The 18,038-nt window shown below is 47.4% G+C and overlaps 1 protein-coding gene across 1 annotated transcript in view; it reads left to right on the forward strand.

The window, feature by feature from the left end:
- Nucleotides 1-18,038, forward strand: part of LOC144682287 (cyclin-dependent kinase 16-like) — a gene marked incomplete at its 5' end in the record, with an annotated part of 398,100 nt that overhangs the window by 12,199 nt on the left and 367,863 nt on the right. Inside the window, 2 exons of the mRNA XM_078544764.1 lie at nt 8,893-8,949; nt 15,597-15,711. Coding sequence (XP_078400890.1) covers nt 8,893-8,949; nt 15,597-15,711 — 172 coding nt within the window. The remainder of the gene's footprint in view (nt 1-8,892; nt 8,950-15,596; nt 15,712-18,038) is intronic.

Raw genomic sequence — 18,038 nt, forward strand, 5'->3', positions numbered from 1 at the left:
AGGAAGGGAACGTGCAAATTCACCTGGACATCCCTGAAGGAAAAGGATTGTGGCTGGTGGGTCACGGAGGGGAGGTGGAAGGTGATGCTGGGGTGGGGGCAGGGGGGGGTCAACTGTGATGGGGAAAGGAAATGGGTGACTGGGGGAAAGTCAAACCGAATAGCACCATGCTGTCCAAATTGAAAGTGAAACGAGAGTTGTGATGGGCAAGATCAGGTGCTGCATGGGAGTGTCATCAGTGGGTGAATGGAGATGCAGGTCGGTTCAGATGGACAACTGAACGTGAACCCCAGCAGGCAGCATTCAAAATGCTCAGGACATTGAGATGAGTGTTTATGGGAAGGGTCTGTGTGCGTGGGAGAATGCATGCGTGAGGCTCCGAAAGGCCCTGCCACATATATCCTTCTCTTTCCAGACTCACTCGTGGGCTGGCTGTACCCTCTGTGGTGACAGAGGACAAGGTTGAGGGGGTCACAAGCAAAGGGGACTCTGAGGGAGTGGACAGCCTCTGAGATTCCTGAGTGGATGACCTAGGGGTGTCCAGTTGCTGCTCCTCCTCCCATCGGGTGCCCAAGGGCCCCAGTCTGACTTGTTGAGTGTAAGGATCACCTGGAGGGACGTTGAGGTGCCCTATTTCCCTCTTGCGTCGCCACTGCAGGAACTCACCCATGGCTCCTGCGATGGGAGTGCAGGTCTGCGCGCATCTCCATGTTCTGTTGGACCAGGGCCTCCTTCGCATCCGCCACCTCCCCATGAGACCTCCATATGCGCACATGTTGACGCCACTTCAGCAGAGAGCAGGTGGACACACTCCGACTCGCATGCCACTCTGTTGAGGGCTTCCAACAGCTCTGCATGATGTTCCCCTGCCTTCTGCTGACTCCCCACGATGAGTTGGAAGACTAAATCCAGAGGCTCGTCACCTGACTCGGACCTCATAAATGCTTCTTCCTCAGCAGCCCTCCGAGTGCTGGGGAGCTCGGCTGAACCTGCCTCCTCCTGCTGTGGACATGTATCCGTGCGGTGACCACCAGATTGTGAACCCAAGCCTGCTCTAGATCTAGATCCCACCGAGGTGTGTGTCTCTGCGCTGGTGAAGGGTGTGGGTAGACACTGTGATGGGTCTTCCAGGCTGCTCATTTCCAGCTGTTCAGTGGAGGAGGTGTCCTCTTGGCCGGAGATGAGGACGTGGATGGAGCTGAGGGACTGCCTGGCTGAGGATGTCGGTCGCTTAGCAGAGCTCCCTGTGAACCAAAGTAGAGATAATTAGTACACGACAGCAGTCAAAAGCAGGAGAGCACTCACAAATGCGTTGAGAGAGGGATGATGTGATGCAGGATCCTCACGAGGGTGTTTGCCACCGACCTCACCGTCGCCGCAGGCACGGTTCACGTCCTCACCAGTCAGCGCAATGGCCGCTCCTCAATGTGAGTGAAGGGCCTAATGTGGGCCAATCCACCCCTGGTCTGAGACCTCTCTCTGCTGCTGTGAGCAGGCTTCTCCTGCATGGAAACAGATGGAGGGAGTGTGAGCAGGACACATGGCACTGCATGGAATGTTTGTGTAGTGAGCGGAGCCATAGACGGGATGAGGACACGAGCTCCAGAGGAAATGAGCCTGATGGTGATGTGAGGGTGTGTGTGAGAGTTAGTGGTGTTGTCCCTTGAGGTGTGAGATCCCTGTGGATATGTAATGGGTTTGTGAGTGTCTGAGTTGAGAGTGAAGAGAAGAGTGACTTTCCCTGGCAGAACAGATAAGACCATTCATCCTGTAGTGACACTGGGTGGCTGTCCTCTTTTGCAGAGCGCTGGTGCTGACCACCACTGCCACCACCTCCCAAGCCGGATTAGTGAGGTTGCTGCCCACCCTGTGGCCAGAGTGGGGGTAGGGGACATCATGGTGGGCCTCCATGGCGTCCAAAAGGCACTGGAGGGACCTGTCACTGAACCTGGGGGCTGCAGCCTTTTTGCCTTTCGGGGCCATGTCTTCATTGCAGCAACCATGAGAAGCACTGAGAGGCATGTGCGTGCCTGGACTTTAAATATGGTGTGATGAAGTGGCGAGGCGATGGCGGGAGGGGGAATAAGAGCCCGTCCACCATGGAAGCGGCATGATTCCGGGAATGTACAAATAATGTGTTAGGTTTGGGGCGTTCTGCATGAAAACCTGCCATTGGGGCCGGTGGGTAAAACGCCATTTTACCCGCCCTTTACTGCACTTAGTGCCAATCTGAGACAACTGTGCCCAGGGTGTCAGTAAATCAGACAGAATAGCGAGCTGAGTATTCAAAAGCACAAATAACCCTGTGGATCTTTGGAATGAGAGCTAGTTTGGTAGACAGACGAACAGTCTCCCAGCTGGGAGGGAACACTGTGGCTAGGGTAATAATGAACAGAGTCGGTTCATCCAGGCTGCAGACTGGTCCAGAAGGATCACATCTTTACATTACTGATGATATGGACCAATGTTGTGTACCAGTGTTGTGTGCCAGTGGTGTGTACCGGTGTTGTGTGCCAGTGGTGTGCACCAGTGTTGTGTACCAGTGTTGTGTGCCAGTGCTGTGTACCAGTGTTGTGTGCCAGTGGTGTGTGCCAGTGCTGTGTGCCAGTGGTGTGTATCAGTGTTGTGTGCCAGTGTTGTGTACCAGTGTTGTGTACCAGTGTTGTGTGCCAGTGCTGTGTACCAGTGTTGTGTGCCAGTGGTGTGTATCAGTGTTGTGTGCCAGTGGTGTGTACCAGTGTTGTGTACCAGTGTTGTGTGCCAGTGTTGTGTGCCAGTGCTGTGTACCAGTGTTGTGTGCCAGTGTTGTGTGCCAGTGGTGTGTATCAGTGTTGTGTACCAGTGTTGTGTGCCAGTGTTGTGTACCAGTGGTGTGTGCCAGTGCTGTGTGCCAGTGGTGTGTACCAGTGTTGTTTGCCAGTGTTGTGTACCAGTGTTGTGTACCAGTGTTGTGTGCCAGTGGTGTGTACCGGTGTTGTGTGCCAGTGGTGTGCACCAGTGTTGTGTACCAGTGTTGTGTGCCAGTGCTGTGTACCAGTGTTGTGTGCCAGTGGTGTGTGCCAGTGCTGTGTGCCAGTGGTGTGTATCAGTGTTGTGTGCCAGTGTTGTGTACCAGTGTTGTGTACCAGTGTTGTGTGCCAGTGCTGTGTACCAGTGTTGTGTGCCAGTGGTGTGTATCAGTGTTGTGTGCCAGTGGTGTGTACCAGTGTTGTGTACCAGTGTTGTGTGCCAGTGTTGTGTGCCAGTGCTGTGTACCAGTGTTGTGTGCCAGTGTTGTGTGCCAGTGGTGTGTATCAGTGTTGTGTACCAGTGTTGTGTGCCAGTGTTGTGTACCAGTGGTGTGTGCCAGTGCTGTGTGCCAGTGGTGTGTACCAGTGTTGTTTGCCAGTGTTGTGTACCAGTGTTGTGTACCAGTGTTGTGTGCCAGTGGTGTGTGCCAGTGTTGTGTACCAGTGGTGTGTGCCAGTGTTGTGTGCCAGTGTTGTGTGCCAGTGGTGTGTACCAGTGGTGTGTGCCAGTGTTGTGTACCAGTGTTGTGTGCTAGTGGTGTGTATCAGTATTGTGTGCCAATGTTGTGTGCCAGTGTTGTGTGCCAGTGTTGTGTGCCAGTGTTGTGTGCCAGTGTTGTGTACCAGTGGTGTGTGCCAGTGTTGTGTACCAGTGTTGTGTGCTAGTGGTGTGTATCAGTGTTGTGTGCCAATGTTGTGTGCCAGTGTTGTGTGCCAGTGTTGTGTGCCAGTGTTGTGTGCCAGTGTTGTGTGCGAGTGTTGTGTACCAGTGCTGTGTACCAGTGTTGTACACTGGAGTTGTGTATAAGTATTGCATCCTGGTAAGATGTGGCGGAATGGCTCCCTCTCTATCTTGATTGATGACAACAGGTGTTTTAAGAGAATTTGCTTGTCAATTTAGTAAGTATTTAACTGTGCTGTGACTTTAAAAGACACACAGGCAGGTTTCCTTCTACATTTTAAAAGAAAAGGAAATAGTACTTATGTACTTAACACCCAATAGGTAAAAAATATCAAAAATACTACTCACACTCACATGTGTACCCAAGACACACACACACACACACACACACAGTTACAAGGAGTGGGGATAGGTTAAATTGTTTAACGTGTCCAAAGTCAATCGTATACGGATCTTGTGGGTTGACGGATTGGATGGCTTCGGGCTATCTTCAGTGATTTTTCCAGGTTCTGCACAGAGACAGTTTAAAGTTCACCGTGTCTCCTGCCACACAAGATGGCCACCGATACCCATCAGAAAACCATTGACATTGTTTGCAAAGACACAGTGCCAGCAAAATCCTGACTGTGATTTCCAGCCCCTGCAAACTATAAAATGTCACTTTCCTCTTGTATTTCACACTCCGGCCGTTTGTAATGTTCAGGCTCTTTTGTTAAATGGTTCATTTATTTCAAAGTAATCATTGGCTCTACAATTGGTTGACAATACTGTACTGAGCTTTCAGTTTGTTAAAACAAATACGTGTTCAGTTGGCATTGTGCTAGCACTGGGCTGTTTATACCGCGGGGCTGAACATGAGGATTCAGTGCTCTCTGGCGATACTAGTCAGTGTGGCATTGTAGTCACCATGGGACAGCTGTGCTACACATTCACCCTGGTGCTGAATGGAAGGAGGGACAGCATGGAGAAGGTGAGGCTTTTTAAATCACTATCTTTAATAACTGTTTGATAAGCATCAATGTTCCTGGACGCTGCCAACGCTGTCACTCACAAGGACATCATGGGGTGAAACAGTACAGCTGCACAGGCGTTGAGCGCAAACGTAGCCTTTCAAGTCCTGATGGGCAATCTCTGTCTTTTCCTCTGGAGTCAGCAGTTTGATTTATGCTGAAGATGCTGCCTGCAGTGTTTGGTTGGTCAGATACAGGCGGGCACACACTTGCAGAATGGCTGGAGAGAGAGGATGGGAGGGGGTGGGGGGGCACGAGTTCCCTTCTCACTGTTACCCATTCATGGTGTGTCTGACTCTGGCCACAGATAAACAGTTTCCTTTCTAACACAAAGGGTTAGCTTGCTATCACTGGACCTCCATTCACAGACTAGCCAGTTACCAAGTATGGTCACAGCAAGCTGGAGAATCCCCTTCCAGGTCTATTGTTTAAAGTGATTAGACTAAATGATTGGTAGGTCCCACTTCACTGCCAGGGTTCATTGTCCAAAGTGTTTGAGTTTAATGATTTGGTCTGCACCTACCTGAATAAACCAATTATGCCTGGATGTCTGTGAATATTTCAGGGGATGGGCCATTCACACTTGTTTAAGCTCTTCTTCTGGTTGGCTACTTCCAGACAGCACAACTCAATTCTGATAGGTTTATAATTTACAAAGTGAAGTTATATAAACGTTCGCCCATTTTCAGAACTTTTGTTTGGGTCACTCAAATGCTGTTGTCAGTCTTTTTAAAACTTATCCTGTGACTTTAGCCCACTCAGTAAATAAGATCATTTTTTATATAAACCAGGAGTTTATAACAAGAATTGTGTACCATCATTGTGTTCCAGCATCATGGTCAGTGTTGTGTCATAGCGATGTGAGAGTTTGGTACCAGTCAGTCTGGAGGGTTACTCAGAGCCTCATTCACAGAGGAGGCGGTTATGAAGGATTCTGACTTTCTCTCCCTCATCACCAAGTACATTTCAGTTTGAAACGCTGACCTCTCATTGCACCCCACCCCTCTCAGCACATTAACCCCTCCCTCACCATGCCCACCCCCCTTCACCATGCCCACCTTCCCTCACTGTGCCAGCCACACCTCACCGCGCCCACACCCCCTCACTGCACCCAATCCCCCTCATCGCACCCACCCCTCCTCACTGCACCCACCCCCCCTCACTGCACCCACCCCCTCACCACGCCCACCCCTCCTCACTGCACCCACCCCCTCACCACGCCCACCCCCTCACCACGCCCACCCCTCCTCACTGCACCCACCCCCTCACCACACCCACCCCCTCACCACGCCCACCCCTCCTCACTGCACCCACCCCCTCACCACACCCACCCCCTCACCACGCCCACCCCTCCTCACTGCACCCACCCCCTCACCACACCCACCCCTCCTCACTGCACCCACCCCCTCACCACGCCTACCCCTCCTCACTACACCCACCCCGTCACCGCACCCACCCCCCTCACCACACCCACCCCCTCCTCACCGCACCCCCCATCACCACACCCAACCCCCCTCACCGCAACCACTCCCCTCACTACAACCACCCCCCTTCACCGCACCCACCCACCCTCGCCACATCCAGCACCCCTCACCGCACCCAACACCCCCATATCCACACCCAACCCCCCTCACCGTACCCACCCACCCCTCACCGCACCCACCCCACCCATCACCGCACCCACCCCACCCATCACCACATCCACCCCTCCCCCTCCATGCCCACCCTCCGTCATCGCACCCACCTGTGCACCTGAAAAAAATGAATGCTGTTTGAAGAGCCTTCTGGTACCTGCTCAGTTAGCAGAATCTCACAACAGCCGCCTGGCTCTGTGGCCTGTACTGTGAGCAAATTGAGCCTTGAAGCAGTGGAAATGGTTCTGAATATAACACCCTTTTCGAATGGTCTGATCTTTGGTGGTGCTTTGGTTAATTCCATGATATCACTAGCATCAAGGTGTGGGAAGCCCCTCACTGATATCCTGCACCGTAAATGAGGGAAACATCGTCCTTGTGTGTTATAATGGGGGAAGAGGGTGAATATATTCTATAAATCAGGTGAATCTCCGTGTCATCCTTCTCAGCCTGATTCGCAGATCAATACAGACTATAGAGTAAACAGTGAAAGTGAACAAGAAATATATCCCTGACACACTGAGGGCTTTTATCAAATATACCCGTGTTTCTCAATGGCTGGTTTCATATCATAAAGTGTGAATATTTAGGGAGCCCCTTCTGTTTAACGAAGAAAGTAATTGTCTAACCCAGAAAACAGAATCCATTCATTTGTGATTTCATTTCTTAGCAATTTCCATTGAATTACTAAACTGAATCGAATTCCCTAATTAAAAACAGAAAATGCTGACAAAACTTAGCAGGCCTGACAGCATCTGCGGAGGGAGAGACAGAGTTAGCATTTCCAGCCCATATGACTCTTCTTCAGAGCTCACAGCTGCTACCAGACCTGCTGAGTTTTTCTGGCACTTTCTGTTTTTATTTCAGATCTCCAGCATCTGCAGTATTTTGCTCTTTTTAGTTTTTAATTCCCTATAAAGCCTTATTTCCCGACGATTCGAGATGTAATGTTATATGACTGAACGTACAGTATTTCTAACATCTCTTCACACACTCTGAAGAAGGAGAGATGTCTAGTTTTATTCTTTAATTACCCAAACCATCCCTGTGTGTTATTCAGAATATGATGATAATTATACTGAGTGTTCGAAATCAGAACATTTTTCATACACAGACACTGACTTATTTAAGAAACTAGTCTGCATTATTTAGAGCCCCTAAAAAAATCAACCCAACATCCCATACACTATTATATTTCACTATCACATCTTTGACAAACATTTTTATTTTTGATTCACACTGCACATATTGAGCTTTTTAATAATTTATTCTTTAATGGGACGAGGGTGTCGGTGGCAAGAACGGCATTTGTTGCCCATCTCCAATTGCCCTTGAACTGAGTGGCTTGCTCAGCCATTCCTGAGGCAGTTAAGAGTCAACCACACTGCTGTGGGTCTGGAGTCACATGTAGGTCAGACCAGGTAAGGATGGCAGATTTCCTTCCCTAAAGGACATTAGTGAACCAGATGGGTTTTGACAACAATCAGTGATAATTTCGTAGACAAGACTAACTTTATAATTCCAGATTTATTAACTGAATTTAAATTCCACCAGCTGCCATGGTGGGATTTGAACCCTTTGCCCCCAGGGGATTAGCCTGGGCCTCTGGATTACTATCAGTTACGTAGAAGGATCAGGGAAGTTGGTTATCCTTGGAGAAGAGAAGATTGAGAGGAGATTTGATAGAGGTGTTCAAAATCATGAGGGGTCTGTTCCTATTGGTGGAAGGATTGAGAACCAGAGGACAGGGATTTAAGGTAATTGGTAAAAGATGCAATGGCGAGTGGTTAGGATCCGGAATGTGCTGTTTGAAAGTGTGGTGGAGGCAGGTTCAATCAAGGCTTTCAAAAGAGAATTGGATCATTATCTGAAAAGAAAAAAAAATTCAGGGTTATGGGGAGAAGGTTGGAGAATGGCACTAGGAGAATTGTTCTTTCAGGGATTCAGCACAGACACGATGGGCTGAATGGCCTCCTGTGCTGTAACTATTCTGTGATTCTTACCACTCCGTATAGGCCAGGCTAGGTAAGGACAGCATGTTTCCTCCCCAAAAGGGCATGAGTGAACCAGCTGGATTTTTATGACAGTCTGACAGCATCATTGTCACTTTTACTGATATTAAAACAGCAGGAAAATGGGACTGTGTGAACTCATACATGCAATACCGGGCAGAAAGGCTGAATGATCTGCTGTGCCTAAACCAGATAAGACCAACAAATGACTCCAGATGCTGAAAGTACAGAGCAGGTCAGTGAAGTACCTGAACAGTGAGGCGACAGGCTGCCGCTGCTTCAGCTCACTTTCAATTCGTAGAATGTTTTTCAAGACTCTGCTTTTTAGGAGAAGAATGAAGTTGAGAATTTTCACAATATAGAAAGTGATCCTCACAACACAGAACATCTCAAAATGTCACCAAACCCCTGACTGCTCATTTCTGTATTGAAAAATAGAGATTGCTTTCAGGAAGTTGGTAATTATGGATTTTGTGTGGCATGTTTGAGAAGACATGGAAGGCTGTTTTCCAATTGGAGACTGATGTACTATTCTTTCATTTCCAGTCAGAAATTGGCTTTGGCAAGATGGAAACATATGTCAAATTGGATAAACTAGGAGAGGTAAGCAAAAAAACAGTTTCTGTATTACACAATTCCTTTTAGATCCAGTGTATTTGGAACCCCAGGAAGGTGATTTATATTTCCATGGACTCTTCCTGTGCTGGAAGATTCTGTTCAGCCCATCAAGCCAGGGGCTGTGCCTTTCTCCTTAGACTAATTCCACGCTTCTTTCTGCTCCCATTATCTGTTAATATTCCCTTTCTTAAACAATGACCTAACTTGCTTTTGAAATGAATTTCTGCTTGTTGCTCCCATGACCTCACCAGCAGAAAACTTTCCCATGTATCTGAGTGAACTGAGCTCTATCTCTCCATCACGCCTTCTTCGCCCTCTCCACTGTTCCTGTGTTGTCAAGTTACTTGTCCAACATCCCTAATCTCCAGTTGAATATTGGGAAGACTGAAACGGTTGGTTTTGGTCCCCTTTCCAAACTCCGTTCCCTAGTCACCAGCTCCATCCCTCACCCTGGCAACTGTCTGAGGCTGAAGCAGACTGTTTACAAATTTGGGATTGTCCTTGGACCTGAGATGAGCATATTCATGCCATCATTAAGACCACCTACACCTATCTCTGTAACATGCCCTGCCTCTGCTCCTGTTCTGGGTTACCTGTTGCTGAAACCCTCACCCTGTGCTCCTTCCAGACTCCATTATCCCAGTACGCTTCTGGCTGAACTCTCATTTTTCACCCTTTGTAAACATGAACTTACCTAAAATTCTGCCATGACAGAGGGAATGGGTGACCATCAGACAGTCCAAGTGAAGTAGGCAGGTAGTGCAGGAGTCCCCTGGGGTCCTGCTCACCAATGGGTTTTCCATTTTGGAAGCTGGTGAGAATGCTGGTTCCTCAGAGGAGTGCAGTCAGAGCCAAGTTTGTGGCACCATGGCTGTACAGGAGGGGAGGAAGAAAAAAGGAAGAGCTATAGTGATAGGGCATTCATTGGTTACATAGAAACATAGAAACTAGGAGCAGGAGTAGGCCATTCATCCCTTCGAGCCTGCTCCACCATTCATTATGATCATGGCTGATCATCCAACTCAATAGCCTGCTCCTGCTTTCTCTATATCCTTTGATCCCTTTCACCCCAAGATTGATATCTAACTCCTTCTTCAAAACATACAATGTTTTGGCCTCAACTATTTTCTGTGGTAATGAATTCCACAGGCTCATCACTCTCTGGATGAAGAAATTTCTCCTCATCTCAGTCCTAAATGGTCTACCCCATATCCTCAGACTGTGACCCCTGGTGCTGGAGTCCCCCACCATCGGGAACATCCTTCCTGCATCTACCCTGTCTAGTCCTGTTAGAATTTAAAGATTTCTATGAGATCCCCCCTCATTCTTCTGAACTCCAGCGAATATAATCCTAACCGATTCAATCTCTCCTCATATGTCAGTCCTGCCATCCCAGGAATCAGTCGGGTAAACCTTCGCTGCACTCCCTCTATAGCAAGAACATCCTTCCTCAGATAAGGAGACCAAAACTGCACACAATATTCCAGGTGTGGTCTCACCAAGGCAGTGTACAATTGCAGCAAGACATCCCTGTTCCTGTACTCGAATCCTCTCGCTATGAAGGCCAACATACCATTTGCCTTCTTTACCGCCTGCTGCACCTGCATGCTTACCTTCAGCGACTGGTGTACAAGGACACCCAGGTCTCGTTGCACATTCCCCTCTCTCAATTTATAGCCATTCAGATAATAATCTGCCTTCCTGTTTTTGCTACCAAAATGGATAACCTCACATTTATCCACATTATACTGCATCTGCCATGCATTTGCCCACTCACTCAGCTTGTCCAAATCACACTGAAACATCTCTGCGTCCTCCTCACAGCTCACCTTCCCACCCAGCTTTGTGTCATCTGCAAATTTGGAGATATTACATTTAGTTCCCTCATCTAAATCATTGATATATACTGTGAATAACTGGGGTCCCAGCATCAATCCCTGCGGTACCCCACTAGTCACTGCCTGCCATTCGGAAAAAGACCCATTTATTCCTACTCTTTGTTTCCTGTCTGCCAACCAGTTTTCTATCCATCTCAATACACTACCCCTAATCCCATGTGCTTTAATTTTACACACCAATCTCTTATGTGGGACTTTGTCGAAAGCCTTCTGAAAGTCCAAATAAACCACATCCACTGGCTCCCCCTCATCAACTCTATTAGTTACATCCTCGAAAAATTCCAGTCGATTTGTCAAGCATGATTTCCCTTTCATAAATCCATGCTGACTCTTTCCGATTCTGCCACAGTTTTCCATGTGCTCAGCTATTAAATCTTTTAGAATGGACTCTAGAATTTTTCCCCCCACCGACGTCAGGCTGACTGGTCTATAATTCCCTGTTTTCTCTCTGCCTCCCTTTTTAAATAGTGGGGTTACATTAGCTACCCTCCATTCTGTAGGAACTGTTTCAGAGCCTATAGAATCTCGGAAGATGACCACCAATGCATCCACTGTTTCTAGGGCCACTTCCATAAGTACACTGGGATGTAGATTATCAGGCCCCAGGGATTTATCATCCTTCAATCCCATCAATTTCCCCAATACCATTTCCCTACTAATACTGATTTCTTTCAGTTCCTCCCTCTCACTAAACCCTGTGTTCCCCAACATTTCTGGTATGTTATTTGTGTCCTTCTTTGTGAAGACAGAACCAAAGTATGTATTTAGTTGGTCAGCCATTTCTTTGTTCCCCATTATAAATTCCCCTGTTTCTGACTGTAAGGGATCTACATTTGTCTTCACCAATCTTTTTCTCTTCACATACGTATAGAAACTTTTACAGGAAGTTTTTATGTTCCCTGCAAGCTTACTCTCATACTCCTATTTCCCCCTTCTTAATCAATCCCTTGGTCCTCCTTTGCTGAATTCTAAACTGCTCCCAATCCTCAGGTCTGTTGTTTTTTCTGGCCAATTTGTATGCCTCTTCCTTGCGTCTAATACTATCTCTAATGTCCCTTGTAAGCCATGGTTTGGCTGCCTTTCCTGTTTTACTTTTCCGTCAGACAGGAATAAACAATTGTTGCAGTTCACCCATATGCTCTTTGAATGTTTGCCATTGCCTATCCACCGTCATCCCTTTAAGTAACGTTTCCCAATCCATCATAGTCAACTCGCCCTCATACCATCGTAGTTTCCTTTATTAAGATTCAGGACCCAAGTCTCAGAATCAACTACGTCACTTTCCATCTTAATGAAGAATTCTATCATATTATGGTTGCTCGTTCCCAAGTAGCCTCGCACAACTAGATTGCCAATTATTCCTTTCGCATTACATAATACCCAGTCTAGGATGGCCTGTTCACTCGATGGTTCCTCAACGTATTGGTCCAGAAAACCATCCCATATACACTCCAGAAATTCCTCCTCTACGGTATTGTTACTAATTTGATTTGCCCAATCTATATGCATATTAAAGTCACCCATAATTACAGATGTTCCTTTATTGCATGCGTCTCTAATTTCCTGTTTAATGCCATTCCCAACATCACCACTACAGTTTGAGGGTCTATATACAACCCCCACTTACGTTTTTTGCCCCTTAGTGTTTCTCAGCTCTACCCATACAGATTCCATATCGTCGGAGCTAATATCTTTCCTCACTATTGTGTTAATTTCCTCTTTAACCAGCAATGCAACTCCACCGCCTTTTCCTTTTAGTCTGTCCTTCCTAAATACTGAATACCCCTGGATGTTCAGTTCCCATCCCTGGTCACCCTGCAGCCATGTCCCCGTAATCCTGACTATATCATACCTGTTTACATCTATTTGCACGGTCAATTCAAGCGCTTTATTGCGAATGCTCCTTGCGTTAAGGCACAAAGCCTTAAGGCTTGTCTTTTTAACATTACTTGTCCCGTTCCCACTATTTTTCACTGAGGCCCTGCTTGATTCTTGCCCTTGATTTCTCTATCACTTTTCTTATTCCGCTTTCTGTCTTTTGTTCTTGTCCTTCATTCCCCTTCCTCTGACTCCTTGCATAGGTTCCCATTCCCCTGCCATTTTAGTTTAAACCCTCCCCAACCACTCTAGCAAATGTTCCCCCTAGGACATCAGTCCTGGTCCTGCCCAGGTGTAACCCGTCCAGTTTGTACTGGTCCCACCTCCCCCAGAACTAGTCCCAATGCCCCAGGAATCTGAAACCCTCCCCCTCACACCATCTCTTCAGCCACGTATTCATCCAATATATCCTGCTATTTCTACTCTGACTAGCACGTAGCACTGGTAGTAATCCTGAGATCACTACCTTTGAGGTCCTACTTTTCAACTTACTTCCTAACTCCCTATATTCTGCTTTGAGGACCTCATCCCTTTTTTTACCTATGTCGTTTGTACCAATGTGAACCACAACCACTGGCTGCTCACCCTCCCCCTTCGGAATGTCCTGTAGCCGCTCTGAGACATCCTTGACCCTAGCACCAGGGAGGCAACATACCATCCTGGAGTCTTGTTTGCAGCCACAGAAACGCCTATCTATTCCCCTTACAATTGAATCCCCTATAACTATTGCATTCCCACACTTTTTACTCCTGCCCTGTGCAGCATTGCCAACCGTGGTGCAATGAATTTGGCTGTTGCTGCTTTCCCCTGAGAGGTCATTCCCCCCAACAGTATCCAAAGCGATATACCTTTTTTTGCAGGGGAATAGCCACAGGAGATTCCTGCACTACCTGCCTAGTCCTCTTGCTCTGCCTGGTGATCACCCATTCCCTTCCTGCCTGTGGACTCTTAGCTGCGGTCTGACCACCTCTCTATATGTGCTATCCACGATACTCTCCGCCTCATGGATACTCCACAGTGTCCCCAGCCGCCGCTCCAGCTCCAAAACCCGGGCTTCCAGGAGCTGCAGTTGGAGATACTTCCCGCACACACGCTGGCCCTGGGCACTGGAAATGTGCCTGGCTTCCCACATGGAGCAGGAAGAGCACACCACGGCTTTGAGCTCTCCTGCTATGTCTTACCCCTTTAAATTAAATTAAACCTTTTGGAAGATACTTAATATCAATTAACTAACTTGCTGGAGTTTTTTTGAAGAGGTAACAGAAAAGGCTGATGAGGGAAATGGCTGTTGATGTGGTGTACATGGACTTTGTAAAGGCATTTGACACACTGCCACACAACAGACTTGTGAGAAAAGTTATTGCTCATGAAATAAAAGGGAAAGTAGCAATGTGGATACAAAATTGGCTGAAAATTAGGAAGCAGAGAGTAATGGTCAAGGGATATTTTTCGGGCTGGAAGAAGGTTTGTAGTGGAGTTCCCCAGGGGTCGGTATTGGGACCCTTGCTTTTCCTGATATATATTAATGATCTAGATCTTGGTGTGCAGGGGACAATTTCAAAGTTTGTGGATGGCACAAAGCTTGGGAGTGTTGTGAACTGTGAGGAGGACAGTGTGGAACTTCAAAAGGACATAGACAAGTTGGTGGAGTGGGCAGATAGGTGGCAGATGAAGTTCAATGCAGAGAAGTGTGAGGTGATGCATTTGGGTAGGAAGAACATGGACAGACATTATAAATTAAGGGGTGAAATTTTGAAGGGGGTGCAGGAGCAGAAAGACCTGGGTGTATATGTGCATAGATCATTGAAGGTGGCAGGACAGGTGGAGAGAGCAGTTAATAAAGCATATAGCATCCTGGGCTTTATTAATAGGGGCATAGAGTACAAGAGCGGGGAGGTTATGCTGAATTTATATAAGACACTCGTTAGACCTCAGCTGGAACATTGTTTACAGTTCTGGGCACCACATTATAGGAAGGATGTGAACGCATTGGAGAGAGTGCAGAAGAGGTTTACAAGAATGGTTCCGGGGATAAGAATCTTCAGCTATGAGGATAGATTGAAGAGGTTGGGACGGTTCCCTTTGGAAAGAAGAAGACTAAGAGGAGATTTGATAGGGATGTTCAAAATCATGAGGGGGCTGGACAGGGTAGATAGGGAGAAGCTGTTCCTGCTCGTAAAAGGATCCAGAACAAGAGAGCACAGATTTAGTGATTTGCAAAACAAGCAAGTGAGACAAGAGAAAAAACTTTTTCGCCAGTGGTTTGGTTCTGGAATGCACTGCTTGGAAGTATAGTGGAGGCAGGTTCGATCGAGGCATTCAAGAGGACATTGTTTCTATTTAAATAATCATCTAACATGCAAGGGTACGGGGAAAAGGCAGGGCAATGACACTGGGTCACAATACTCATTTGGAGAGCTGGGGCAGACACAATGGGCCGAATGGCCTCCTCCTGTGCCGTTAAGATTCTGATTCTGTGAGCAGAAATGAGGGCTGTACCAGGAGAATGGCAGGGTGAGAGAGAATAATAGTTTTAAAGAAGACTCAGGCATCAAAGCTGGAGGTGAGGGTGTGATTGAGCAAATCAGTAGCTGCAGAAATGTCATGGTGAATGTTGAGATTTTGAAAGCTCCATATTCAAGTGCTTTATGCAGATGTACGAACACAATATTCACTGCCTTTCCTTTTCTAATACACTTTATCATTGCCTGAAGAACTCTGTGTAAATTGTCAGATACTTTACAAAATTCATGCTGCATGTGTTTTCGGCACTTGGATGATGAAGTCATGATTGGAACCTCTCTCTCATTGTTCCGCGCAGTCGGGTGAGCGTTGAGTTATCTGTGTTCCTTCCAGGGTACATATGCAACAGTTTTCAAAGGGAGGAGTAAACTCACTGATAACCTAGTCGCATTGAAAGAGATTCGCTTAGAACATGAGGAGGGAGCACCTTGCACGGCCATTCGGGAAGGTAAGAACACACCTTGAGAGAAGTTTCTGATACTCATAATACCACATGTCCTGATTGCTAAGTCAGTGTTATAACTTTAGCCATTTATTCGACTGCATTTTTATTCGTAAAATGTACAAGTTAGCTGGTGTAACCAATGATGTTGGTGGTGATAATCGTAAATTCGGTGATTCTGGACAATAGCTCATTTCATTTTACTTCCGTGGACTTGTCTGTTTAGAATGGGGAAAATTTGAAGTAACACATAAGGTTTGCAATGATGTTACAAAAGGGTGAAACATTTGAATTATCCGAAACCGGTGATATTTTAAGCAAAAACAGAATTACCTGGAAAAACTCAGCAGGTCTGGCAGCATCGGTGGAGAAGAAAAGAGCCGACGTTTCGGGTCCACATGACACTTCAAGCAACCCATCTCGGCACTCGGTTACCCCTGTGACCAGCTCCGAATTGTTTCTGGATTTGATGGCCCCAACTCCAGAATTCAACTGCTCCACGCACCCACTCCCGGAACGAAAAACGCTCCTTCCAAGGCGGGCAGGCTGAGCCTGGAAATTTCCCCACTCCCACCAGCCCACTGAGCCCTGGAAATACCTGTCTTAACTCATGAACGCGTGTAAATGAGCAAAGGCCGTCCTGGGGCTGGAACACCTGAGCACTGACTCTCTGCTTTCTGCCAGAATGCTGTGGAATTTACGTGCTTAAAATTTCTTCACTTAGCCTTGGCAACTTTTTTTATTTAACCGCTGTTTAATTCTTCAACTAATTTACTGTTGGTCCGTTAAAGCTGCAGCCCACCTGTTAACTCTGCCTGTTCCCCTAGAAATATTGAATTGTCCTTTCTACACAGCTATGGGACTCATGGTCAGTTCTCTGTACATTCAGGGTCTGGACAAGGCAAATCCGACAGCTGCATCTGTACCTTAGATATTCATTTTGTACCTTCCCTTATCCCATCGTCTGTTTGGGTCTGTACACGAGCACCTAAACCCCATTGCTAATCTCACCTTTCTCTCTGGAGAGAATATTCCAGTTTGTTTTACTTGAGCTCAAAGTGAATAATCTCACCCTCTCTCATATTGAGCTGGTATATCCCACAAATTCCCACACTCACATAGCCTATCTATCTCCCTCTGTAATTTCTTACTTCAGTTAGCACTCTTTGTCCTAACTTGCTGTCCTCTGCAAATTTATGTATAGAGCTCCCTATTCCTTCATCCTGGTTACTAATAAATGTGGTACATAACTGAGGACCCAGAACTGCAGCTGTCCTGTGTAACAATGGCTAGAGGTAGGGTGGGATGGAGTGAGGGTGTTAGGGGGTGGGGTCATCGCCTTATCCCCTCCGCTGGAATGTTACTAGCAGTGGGGAAGGCACTGGGCAGCCTGCCTGCCATTGGGTCAATCAATGGCCATTTAAGGGCCACCTCCTGCCACTGCTGGTATTTTGCCAATGGCAGGGTTGTCTGCGCGGAACAATGAGAGAGAGGTTCCAATCATGACTTCATCATCCAAGTGCCGAAAACACATGCAGCATAAAACCAAGGTTTACCTGGTGACCTGGTTGTGGGCTGGGGGACCCCTGCTGTTCAGGCACCCTGTGCCCAATGGAGGCCCCACAACATTGACCACTGCCCCTGCTCATTCCCCCCCTCCCCTCCCCAGGCAGCCCGATGGCAGCCTGACTGCTCACTCCACAGACCCTCAGATGCCCAGTGTTGGAAGAGTTTGTTGGTGAATACTTGCTGCACTGGACTGTGTGCATTTCACTGGCTGGAGCTCCCAGGGCTAGTGGCTATTGTCCACAAGTAGCATGCTGGAGAGGGGAGGTGGAATGAGTATGCTGGCTCTATTCCAAAGCTGCCTCTCCTCCTTCCTCCTCACCTATCAGTCCTCCTACTGCTTTTCCACACTATGGCTGTGGTGAGAAAATGTATTTGAATAGAACCAGGGGGAAAGGTATTTCGTGCTGTACAAGGCAGATGCTAGGAGTCAGGGAACTGTGTAGGCATGGTGCAGGATGAGGAGAGTGGGTGCCCCCACAGATGCTGAGGGTATTAGTGCCTAGAATGAGCAAGAAAGAAAGGGAAAAAGCTGTGGACCTCCCCTTCAACATGTTATCTAGCCTAGGTGCAGGATGAGGAGAGTGGGTGCCCCAAAGCGTCAGCAGTGTGGATGTTGCAGTAAAGATGCTGAGGGTACTAGTGCCTAGAATGAGCAAGAAAGAAAGGGACAAAGCTGTGGACCTCCCCTTCAACATGTTATCTAGCCTAGGTGTTGGAGGGTTGGCAGTGAGTACCTGGATCACCTCTCCCCATGTGAAAATGGT

The sequence above is a fragment of the Cetorhinus maximus genome, chromosome 6, assembly GCF_964194155.1.
Source record: "Cetorhinus maximus chromosome 6, sCetMax3.hap1.1, whole genome shotgun sequence".
Classification (NCBI taxonomy): Eukaryota; Metazoa; Chordata; class Chondrichthyes; order Lamniformes; family Cetorhinidae; genus Cetorhinus; species Cetorhinus maximus.